The sequence below is a fragment of the Gorilla gorilla genome, chromosome 22 (assembly GCF_029281585.2).
Source record: "Gorilla gorilla gorilla isolate KB3781 chromosome 22, NHGRI_mGorGor1-v2.1_pri, whole genome shotgun sequence".
NCBI lineage: Eukaryota > Metazoa > Chordata > Mammalia > Primates > Hominidae > Gorilla > Gorilla gorilla.
Window position 1 is genome coordinate 32,629,981 of NC_073246.2, and position 11,043 is coordinate 32,641,023.

Genomic DNA, 11,043 nt, shown 5'->3' on the forward strand with positions numbered 1-11,043 from the left:
ACAATAACATTATATGAATAAGGGAGTATATTAATCCTCTACATTTCAAGAAAAAAATTCTGAAGACATCAGTTGTGCACCTGCCCTAACTAAAATTGATGTAAGGACATATATTAATTTACCTAAGATTTTGCTTGCTCAGCCTTTTGTCCTTTCCTCTTGATCCCCAAGACCTATAAAATTTGGGCACACATTCTTGGCTGACTAGCACAACCCCAGTCCACAACCCCCTTTTTTTTTCCATTACACCCATCTTCAGATAAGAGTGGCCGCAGAACACATGTGTCCAAACAGGGCAGTCAAAAGTCTTCCAGGAAGTGTTCACCTTCCCCACAACGAAGGAAAAAAGTTTTAAAAGACCTGATGTTCATCATTTATCCTTAGTCGTGCAGGATGTTGGTCATACACAGCAACCACTTTGAAACCATGAGTATGAAAGTCACACAGCAGGAGTGGGGAGTGGGAAGACAAAAGGGTCCTGATGTTTTCTGACTTCCTTGAGCATTTGTAGTAGTCTTATCTGCTTGGTGCAATATTTCTTGTTTTATGTATTTCGAAAGCTATTAACATTAAATTAATAATGTTGCCTCTTAATTCCCGTGACTTAAGCCCAGGACAGCCAGTCATTTCAGGACTAGTGCATTAACCTCGTAAGTAGATTCCTTTTCTCACTAATCTCCTTATTTTAGTCCTTTGGTCATGCATATTATAATATTTTAGTGTGATGTTTGTGTTTGTGTTTAGATATGAATGTAAATAATTAACATACAAAGAATTTAGAAAATATGTAAAAGAGCCAATATTTGGATTCAACCAATAAAATATTATCTTACTTTAAGTTGCCATCACCCATCTTGTAAGGAAGCCACAAACCCTGAAACTAATGCTGATTCTGACATAAGAGACCAGTTTTCCTACTGAATAAGGCTTTTTATTAAGGAACTTCCATTTTTATTCCCTTGTAGTATGCACCAATTACGTGGCCCTCCTGTGCTTTTTCAGAAATCCACAATACAAAGACAGAGAAGACGATGTAAAAATTTACAATGGAAAATTAATCAGAATAAAATCTTCTGTCTTCAGTGATGTGATGGAACTACTCAGTCTCCATCCACTGCAAACAGCTTCTTGTATGTTCATTCAGATAGTTAGTGGACCATAGTTAATCTTTACTTAGATGTGAAGATAATGGGTAGGGGAGATTTCAACTGGACTTGATCCTGGAGAGGTCATCATTAAGGCAAGGATCATCTGTGGTGATGATTAGCAGCAAGAGGAATAGCATCTTCTGTAGCAAAATGGTCGACAGCCCCAGCAGCCAGAGCTGTATTTACAGCTGTAGGGAGAGCCGAATCCATATCCACAGCCATAGCCAGAGGCAGAGCCATATCCACAGCCATAGCCACAGCCAGTTCCATATCCAGAGCCATATTGACAGCTGGAGCCGTATCTACAGCCAGAGCCATATCCACAACCATAGCCACGGCCAGTTCCATATCCACAGCCATAGCCAGAGCCAGAGCCATATCCACAGCCACAGCCAGAGCCAGAGCCATATCCATAACCATAGCCACAGCCAGAGCCATATCCACAACCATAGCCACAGCCAGTTCCATATCCAGAGCCGTATTGACAGCCAGAGCCATATCCACAGCCATAGCCAGAGCCAGAGCCATATCCACAACCATAGCCACAGCCAGTTCCATATCCACAGCCATAGCCAGAGCCAGAGCCATATCCACAGCCAGAGCCATATCCACAACCATAGCCACAGCCAGTTCCATATCCACAGCCATAGCCAGAGCCAGAGCCATATCCACAGCTATAGCCAGAGCCACAGCCATATCCACAGCCATAGCCACAGCCAGAGCCATATCCACAGCCATAGCCACAGCCAGAGACATATCCACAGCCATAGCCAGAGCCAGAGCCATATCCACAGCCATAGCCACAGCCATTTCCATATCCAGAGCCGTATTGACAGCCGGAGCCATATCCACAGCCAGAAACATATCCACAACCATAGCCACAGCCAGAGCCATATCCACAGCCATAGCCACAGCCAGAGACATATCCACAACCATAGCCACAGCCAGAGCCATATCCATAACCATAGCCACAGCCAGAGCCATATCCACAACCATATCCAGAGCCACAATCATATCCACAGACAGAACCCCAGGCAGAGCCATATCTGCATATCTCCTCTTAGATCTGCCTTTGCTGCATCCCAACGTTTTGGTATGTTGTGCTTTTATTTTCGTTTGTTTCAAGATATCTTTAGTTTTCCTTTCTTTTTATTCTTGACTCATTTGTTGTTTATGATGATGTTGTTTAGTTTTCATATATTTGCACATTTTCCAAAATTCCTTCCATTATTGATTTGTCGACTCAAACCATTGTGGTTGGAAAAGACACTTAATGTAATCACAGTCTTCCTAAATATATTAAGACCTGTTTTGAAACACATTTCAAAACAACAAAAGAAAACTTAAATATGTTAAGACTTCTTTTGAAGCATGTTTTCTGTGTTTTGAGCAGAATTGTATTCTGCTGCTGTTGGATGAAATGTCCTATATATGCCTATTAGGTCCATTTGCTCTAAAGTATAGTTCAGATCTAATGGTTACTTACCTATTTTCTATCTGAATAATCTGTTCATTGATGAAAGAATAATATAATAGTAATAGTATAATAAAATACAATAATAAAATAATAGTAATATTACATTGTAAATCTCTCTTCAAGTATATTAATATTTGCTTTACATTTTTAGGTGTTTGACATTGGGTACATATGTGTTTATAATTGTTATGTCTTCTTGAGGAGTTAATCCATTTACCATTATATACTGACTTTCTTTTCCTTGTTTTACAGTTTTTTTTTTAATTCAAAGTCTAATTTATTTGATATATGTATATGGTCTTTTTTTGTTTCAATTTGCATGGAATACCTTTTTCCATCCTTGTTCTTTCAATCTATATGTGTCCTTAAAAGCAACGTGAGTTTCTTGTAGGCAACATTTAGTTGGATCTTTGTTTATATATATATGGATATATTTATATATATATATATGAATATATATATGAGTATTTTCTTGTTTTCTGGGTGTTTTGTAGATCTTTTCTTTCCTCCTCTCCACTGTCTTCCATTGTAATTAGATAATGTTTTTCTACTGATATATGCATTCCACAGTGAGTACTTCCTGGGATCCCTTCAATAACTGAAATAGATCCCACACATTATTGCAGTAATATCTTACTACTCTAATGAGCTCTTCTGCAAGGGTATTACTAATCTGTTGTTGTCTTTCTTTCTCCTGCTTTGGAAACCATTTTCTGCATGGACTCCCACAAATCATTTAAAACTTGGTCTAACAGTAGGTTAGCCTCAAAACTCATGTGAAACCTTACGTTCTTCTTCCTAACTCTATAATAAAATTGAGTATTATTTCTCGGCATTATAGGTCATATCATTCTTATCCAGCTTGCCTACAACTAACATTCAATGATCCTTTACATATACAGTCACAGAATTTCAAAGTAGAAGTGAATGATGTGGATAATTTAATTAGGTCCATGTTCAGAGTGCAGAATTACTCAGAATTTTCTAGGGGGTGGAGATACAAATTATTCAATAACTTCAGGATAGGGATGCTAACAAGACAACTTATTCCATCTTCATACTGTGTTAGCCATTTGAAAAGTGTGTAATTTTTTTAAGTCTTCCTGTCTTTAAATTCTATCCATTGGACCTAGTTGTCTTCAGTGAAAAAACAAAGCAGAATAAACCTAATTCTGTATCACACATATACCTTCCCTGCAAAACCTTTAAAAAATGCTAAAAGATATAAATATAAATCAAGCATAGTACAAAATCCAGAGACCAACTCTTGTATATGTGATAAAATCATAGACTAACGATGGTCACCACCAATCAGTTACAAATGGTGAGCTGTTTAGTAGGTGGTGCTGGAGAATCTAGCTCAATATAATGAAAAATGAAACTGGACCACCATATATAGAGGTGGACTCCAGGTGGATTAATGATCAAAGAGTGAAATGTAAAAATTTTGAATTGACAGATGTAGAATATCAATGAAATAAAGATAATATATATCATCTTTTAAATAACTAAAAAGTCAGAAATTACAGTTTGCAATGTGGTGCAATTATGCACACTATTAACAAAAATAAACAAATGACAGTTTGTGAGATTTTTCCAGTGTCAAAAATAACAAGGGAATTTTATTGGGAATATACAATAAATGCCTACAAATCAATAAGAAAGAGACAGACACCTCTGTTTAGAAAATGAGCAAAGGATGTGGAAGAGAAAACATTAAGGATAACACATATGGAAAGAAATAAAATTGTTCACATCCATTAATAATCAGAGATACATAAATTAAAACAGCAAGATGATATCTTTGTCACTGTGCAAACAAGCAACATTAGCATGTTAGAGTAAACAAATATTGTTACATATGTGAGGACAGATTTTGGGATTGACTTTCATAGAAGCCCATAAGGGTCACGTGTTCATTGCAGCAATGTTGTGCTGAAGAAGAGCTGGGTGTGATTATGTGTGCATCACCGAGATAGCAAAAGGCAAAATCTTGTGTATTAGCCACGTGAAGTATCATATGGCAATGAGAAATAATAGTCTAAATGTACACATAGTAGCATAAATGAATCATTCACTGCAATTGCGCTGAAAGAAAAGGGGTTTTAAAATATATATATAATAATACAATTTAAATAGGTTTAAAATATATAGTAGAATGGCCAACTTTGGGGGGATACTGACAAGATGAAAAGGGGTATTGCATATAAAATAATAAATTACAAGGTGTTTATGAATGAGAGATGAGTGTGAGAATGGAAATAAAAGATAAATGTAAGAGAATAAATAAATTACTCTTAGACAAAAAAAAATAGAAAAAGGGAAAAGAGCTATGTGTGGACAAACAGTAATATGATATAAATAGGAGAGTATATTAAGCTCAAACCTCTACACTTGAAGGAAAAAAATGAGTGAAGTCATAAACTGTACCCCTTCCCAAACTCAAATTGCTGTAGGAACATACGGCCATTTACCTGAGGTTTTGCTTCCTCAGTCTTTTGTCCTTTCCTCTTGATCCCCAAGACCTACAAACTTTGGGCACACATGGCTGACTGACTAGCAGAACCCCTGACCACCTTTTTGTTCTTTACACACCTTTAGCTAAGAGTGGTCACAGTACACATGTGTACAAACAAGGGCAGTCAAAATTCTTCCAGGAAGAGTGTCCCTTCCCAAATAAGAGGACAAAGTTTTAAAAGACCTGATGCTCTTCATCATTTGTCCTTACTTGTGCAGAATGTTGGTCATACACAGCAACCACTTTAAAACCATGAGTATGAAAGTCATACAGAAAGGGTGGGGAGTGGGAACATAAAAGAGCCCTGATCCTTTCTCACCATCTTGAGCACTTGTAGGAGACTTAACTGCTTAGTCTAAGATTTCTTGTTTTACATATTTCAAAAGCCATTAACATTAAATTAATATTGTTGCCTCTTAACTAACTTGACTTAAGCTCAAACAAGATAGTCATTGCTGAAATAGTGCATTAACCTCATGAGTAGATCCCCTGTCTCATTCTTGGTTCTATTCTAATTCTTTTTTCATGCATGTTTTAAAATTTTGAGCTTAATATTTGTGCTCATGTTTAAATAAAAATGTAAAGAGTTAACATACAAGGAATTAAGAAATATGTAAAACACAAGTATTTGGATTCAACCAATAAAATAACGTTGTCTTATTTAAAGTTGTGGTCACACAGCTTTTGAGGAAGCCACAAATCCTCAAATTAAGGAGACATTAAGGAGACCAGACTTCTTAGTGAGTAAGGCCTTTTATTAAGAAAATTCTATTTTTTTTTCCATTTTAGTATGCTCCAATTATATAGTCCTCTTGTGTTTCAGCAAATAGTCATGGCACAAAGATTCAGAAAAAGATGTAAGAGCTTACATTAGAAAATTACACTAGAAAATTAATCAGAATAAAATCTCCTCTCTTCAGCGATGCGATGAAACTACAGTCTCCATCCACTGCCAACAGCTTCTCTTATATGCATTCAGATAGTCAGGTGACCATAGTCAACCTTTACTTAGATGTGAAGATAATGGGTAGGGGAGATTTCAATTGAACTTGATCTTGGAGAGGTCATTGCAAAGCCAAGGATGACCTGTAGTGATGATTAGTAGCAAGAGGAATAGCATCTTCTGTAGCAAAGTGGTCGGTAGCCACAGAAGCTAGAGCTGTATCCACAGCCATAACGAGAGCCAAATCCATATCCAGAGCCATATCCACAGCCATATCCACAGCCAGAGCCATATCCACAGCCAGTTCCATAGCCAGAGCCATACCTACAGCCAGAGCCATATCCACAGCCATAGCCACAACCATATCCACAGCCGGAACTCCAGCCAGAGCCATATCCACAGCCCCCACAGGAGTTTCTGTAGTAGTTGCAACACATGATTTCAGGAGGTTAGATTTCAGTTGAGGTGTAGGAGGATATTTCTGAAGTGTGAGTGTCCTCTACTCTTCTAAGACCTTTATATACTTCCAGGGATGCATGGGTCATCCTCACATGGGCTCTATTTGCTCATTTTATAATCATCTGCCTAAAATGAGCTCATTCTGTGTACATCTACTTTCTTTGGAATTCATAATTTGCTTATGACTTCCCTAGGAATATTTTTATGCCTGAAAAGAAAACAAATATACAAGTTCTAAACACAGAAGCTTATACAACCATAATTTTGTTTTCCATAGTTTCATTTCATAGCCATGACATAACACATCACCAAAATATGTTTGACCTATAAATGTATGTTTATCATTCTGTTCTTGTAAGGTCTTGAGAATTATCTATTTAATAAGGAGTTCTACTCACTGCTGTTAATACCATCATCATCATCATTTCTTCTTATTCTTTCCTAATACCTTGGTGTTCTTTTCTTATCATAGCCACTAAAAATTACTAAATCATGGTTTTTGGACAAAGAATTGGGGATTTCCACGTGCTACCTCCACTTCTTGAAACACTCTCCTTCTCTCTGAAGAAAAGTTTGACAATTCCCCCCCTTTTCTAGGCAGTCTATGACCTTCTCTTGCTTGAAAAAAAATTTTTTGTTAAACGTCTGACAGGTCAGTTATGTAATATGTGTCATTTAAAATTTATAGAATAAACTTTTGATTTTTCCATTTAAAGTGAGGGGAATTCCTTGGTTCACAACTTTGTTGTTGACGTCCAGTTGTTAAATTCTGTTCTTAAACACAGGTTTGTTTGTGTTTAAGAACCGAATTAACAATTGGATATCCATAACAATTGGACCACTCTGATGTTTATGCTGTACATCGGTGCTTTCTACTGAATAATAATTTCCAGCATATTCTGGACCCAAAACTGAGGTGGAGCTTCATTAGATATCCTTAACCCACACTGCTGATACCTTCTACTCCCCTTCTGTGCCACACCCAAAAATGCAGGAGCTCTGCTTCCTCCTGCAATGTCCCTGCTGCATCCTCTCCTGAGAAAGCTTGAAGCCATGCTCACAGTGAAGGAGAAATACTTAAAGGAATCCCATCTATCAGCAGAGAGAATATACTGAAGGATGAATTAGATGCTGAGGGGCCATAAATTGATAATCAGTACAGTGTCCTCCATGTTCCAGAGGCTCTGTAGTAGAAATAGCTTTCCCTGGAAAACAGATTGGTTAATTTCCTGACTGAGTGTTTTCCTAATTATATGACCATGGAAAATGTCCTCAACTTAGATGAACCTCAGTTTCTGCAACTGCCAAATGGGAATAAAAATAATTACATTTATTTAAAATTTTATTAAGAGGCCTACAGAAAATACACAGGCAATATAAGTAGTGTAGCAATGACCCTGATACATGGTGGAGACAATACTTTTTCTTTCTTTTCCCCTTTTCTTTTACCCAAATATAAGCATTCCTAAACAGTAACAGCTTTTCAAATTTCTGTATATACTTGTATTGATCTATTTGTTGTACTAAAATTTTGAGATTTGAATTTTAATTTTGCTATTTTTAAAGTATGTGATATACATATGTGTAAATATACATATGTCAAGTAATATTTTTGTAATAAACTTTCAAAAGTGAGCAAATGCTCTCAGAAAATGAACTTCCATGTAATTGACCTCAGTTTACCTTGCCTGAAGCATTTTATACAATAATGTTTTGTAAAAATACAGAATCAAGGAACACATCACAGGGCTACCAAAACAGTGTGGTAGTGGTATAAATATAGATACATAGATCATTGAAAAAGAAGAGAGAACCCGGAAATAAAGCCATATTATTTATAGCCAGCTGTTCTTTGACTAAGTCAACAAGAACATACATTGGGGAAAGGACATCCTCTTCAATAAATGATGCTGGGAAAATTGGATTGCTATATGCAGATGAATGAAACTGGACCCCATCTCTCACCATATACAAAAATCAACTCGAGATGTATTAAAGACTGCAATGTAAGACCTGAAACAATAAAAATACTGGAAGAAACCCTAGGGAAAACTCTTCTGAACATTGGTCAAGGCAAACAATTCATGACAAATACTTCAAAAGTATGCAATGAAAACAAAAATAGATGAATGGGACTTAATTAAACTAAAAAGCTTCTTCACAGCAAAAGAAATAATTAACAGAGTGAACAGACAACCTGAAAAATGGGAGAAAATATTTGCAAACTATGCATCTGACAGGGGACTAACATTCAGAATGTACAAGAAACTCAAACACTTAAACAACAAAAAACCCACAAATAATTTCATGAAAAAAGTGGACAAAGAACATGAATAGACATTTTCCAAAGCAGACATCCCCTTTTAATTTTTGAGTCACACTTACATTTATTACTTCATTGATTCTTATAAAAACAATGTAAAGTAAGTTGTGTTTTTTATTATTTTCCAGCTTTATTGAGGTATCAGGGACAAAGATAATCATATGAGCTTAAGTTATACAATATGATGATTTGATATACATATTTACTGACAAATGATTGACACAATCAAGTAAGTTAACACAGTAATCACATAATTAGCATTTTGGTTTTGTTTTATGGTGAGAACAATTAAGATCTACCCTTAGCAAATGTCAAGTATACATTACAGTATCGTTAACTATAGTTAGTTACCATGTGGTAAATTGTATCTCCAGAACTTATTCTTCTTGTAACTGAAGATTTGTACCCTTAAACTAACATCTTCCCATTTCTTCCACCTCCCAACCCCTTGGCAACCACCATTCCACATTCTGTTTTTTGAGTTCTACATTTTAGATTCCACATATAAGTAAGATTACTCAGCATTTGTCTTTCTCTGGCTGACTTGTCACTTAGCATAATGCCTTCCATGTTTATCCATGCTGTTGTCAATGGCAGGATTTCTTTCCTTTTTATAATATTTCATTACAAATATACACCACAATTTATTTTTTCATTCACTCATTAGTGAACAGTTAGGTTGTTTCCATGTTTTGGCTATTGTAAATAGTGCTGCAACAAACATGGGAATGCATATATCTCTTTGAGCTACTGAGTTTGTATCTTTCACATATAAACCCAGAAGTAGGGCTAGATCGTGTGGTAGTTCTAATTTTCATTTTTTAAGGAACCTCCATATTGTTATCCATAATGGCTGTATGAATTTATATTCCCATCAAAAACAGTGCACAAATGTTTCTTTTATTGCACTTCCTCGCCAACACTTGTTATCTCTTATCTTTTTTATAATACCCATCACACCAGGTATGAGGTGATAGCTCATTGTGATTTTGATTTGCATTTCTCTGATGATTATTGAGGTAAAGCAACTTTCATGTACCTAATGGTTTTTTGTTTTTACACACGTCGCAGATGTGAAAACAGAAGCCACAGGTAGTTGTCACTTGCCCAAGGACTCTCAGCTGTTTAGTGGTAGAGTCAAATCGATTTAACTTCTGCAAGAATATTAAAGCTCAGGAAGGACCCATAAATTATTTTTTCCTTTAGTTTTTCAAATGGAAAATATGTACTTCATTTGACTAAAATTGCCAATATTTTGCAACTTTTGTCTTACACCTCTATCATCTGGATTTGCTTTCTTTGTGGTCTTTACACTCCGAGCCAAAATGCCTAAAACTCTATACCATCTTCTAGTACTTTCATAATTTAACCTTCATGTGCAGAACTTTAATCAATGTGGAATTTCTTATGCGTATAGTGTGAGGTAGGTATTTATATCGTTGTATCTAAACAGATGGGACATTGATCAATCCCATTGCTGTGATTTAAATGTTTGCCCCCTTCAAAACTCATGTTGCAACTTAATTGCCATTGTGAAGGTATTGGGAGGTAGGACCATTAAGAGGTGTTTAGGTCTTGAAGGCTCCACCCTCATAAATGGACTAACACCACTATCACAGGAGCAAGTCTGTTATTGCAGGAATGGGTTCACCCTGTCTTGCTCTCTCTCTTGCCCTCTCTCGGTCTTTCACCATGTGATGCCTTTTGCCATGTTTTGATGCAGCAGGAAGACTCTCACCACTTTGATACTGGATTTTCCAGCCACCAGAACTATGAGCTAACAAATTTCTGTTTATCATAAATTACCCAGTCTCGGGTATTCTGTTGTAGCAGCATAAAACAAACTAAGACACACATTTACTGAATAAACTATCCCAGATGGAAAATTTGTCTACACAGGGACTTTGCTCCTCCCCTGAATTCTGCAGCACTGGCAACTGTGGTCCTATTGCCTCAGGCTGATCTACTCCTTATACCTGGATAACATGGTTAGACTTCCTAATCTTTGCTAGTGGCCTAACATGACTTCTCTTTGTAGCCAGTGTCCTTACCTGGCCAGTTTGTTATGATTGGCCCTCTAGGACAACACTCTACAATAGAAATATACCACGAAACACATTGAGAAATTTCAATTTTTCAATGTCCACATTTTAAAAAGATAAAAAGAAACAGGTG

The 11,043-nt window shown here is 36.4% G+C and overlaps 2 protein-coding genes across 2 annotated transcripts; both read right to left on the reverse strand.

Moving 5' to 3' along the window:
* Positions 1-1,263: 1,263 nt before the first annotated feature.
* Positions 1,264-5,397, reverse strand: LOC129529225 (keratin-associated protein 6-2-like). The gene is made up of 3 exons (XM_055373613.1): positions 5,354-5,397; positions 1,496-2,194; positions 1,264-1,306 (listed from the first exon to the last, which is right to left on the reverse strand). Exons 1-3 carry the CDS (start codon positions 5,395-5,397, stop codon positions 1,264-1,266), a joined length of 786 nt encoding a protein of 261 aa, XP_055229588.1.
* Positions 5,398-5,911: 514 nt separating this feature from the next.
* On the reverse strand, positions 5,912-6,562 carry KRTAP21-2 (keratin associated protein 21-2). Its single transcript, XM_019017634.3, has one exon. The coding sequence runs from the start codon at positions 6,521-6,523 to the stop codon at positions 6,242-6,244; it is 282 nt and encodes a 93-aa protein (XP_018873179.1). The 5' UTR covers positions 6,524-6,562; the 3' UTR covers positions 5,912-6,241.
* Between the last annotated feature and the right edge of the window lie 4,481 nt (positions 6,563-11,043).

Excerpts from the sequence above, each read along its gene's own strand:
- LOC129529225 (XM_055373613.1), bottom strand. The coding sequence starts at position 5,397 with ATGGTTTTAAAGTGGTTGCTGTGTATGACCAACATTCTGCACAA. Across the intron at positions 2,195-5,353 it reads ATGACCAACATTCTGCACAA|ATATGGCTCTGCCTGGGGTT; the intron begins GTAAGGACAAAT and ends GGAGATATGCAG. Across the intron at positions 1,307-1,495 it reads TCTGGCTATGGCTGTGGATA|TCGACCATTTTGCTACAGAA; the intron begins TGGAACTGGCCG and ends CTGCTGGGGCTG.
- KRTAP21-2 (XM_019017634.3), bottom strand. The coding sequence starts at position 6,523 with ATGTGTTGCAACTACTACAGAAACTCCTGTGGGGGCTGTGGATATGGC.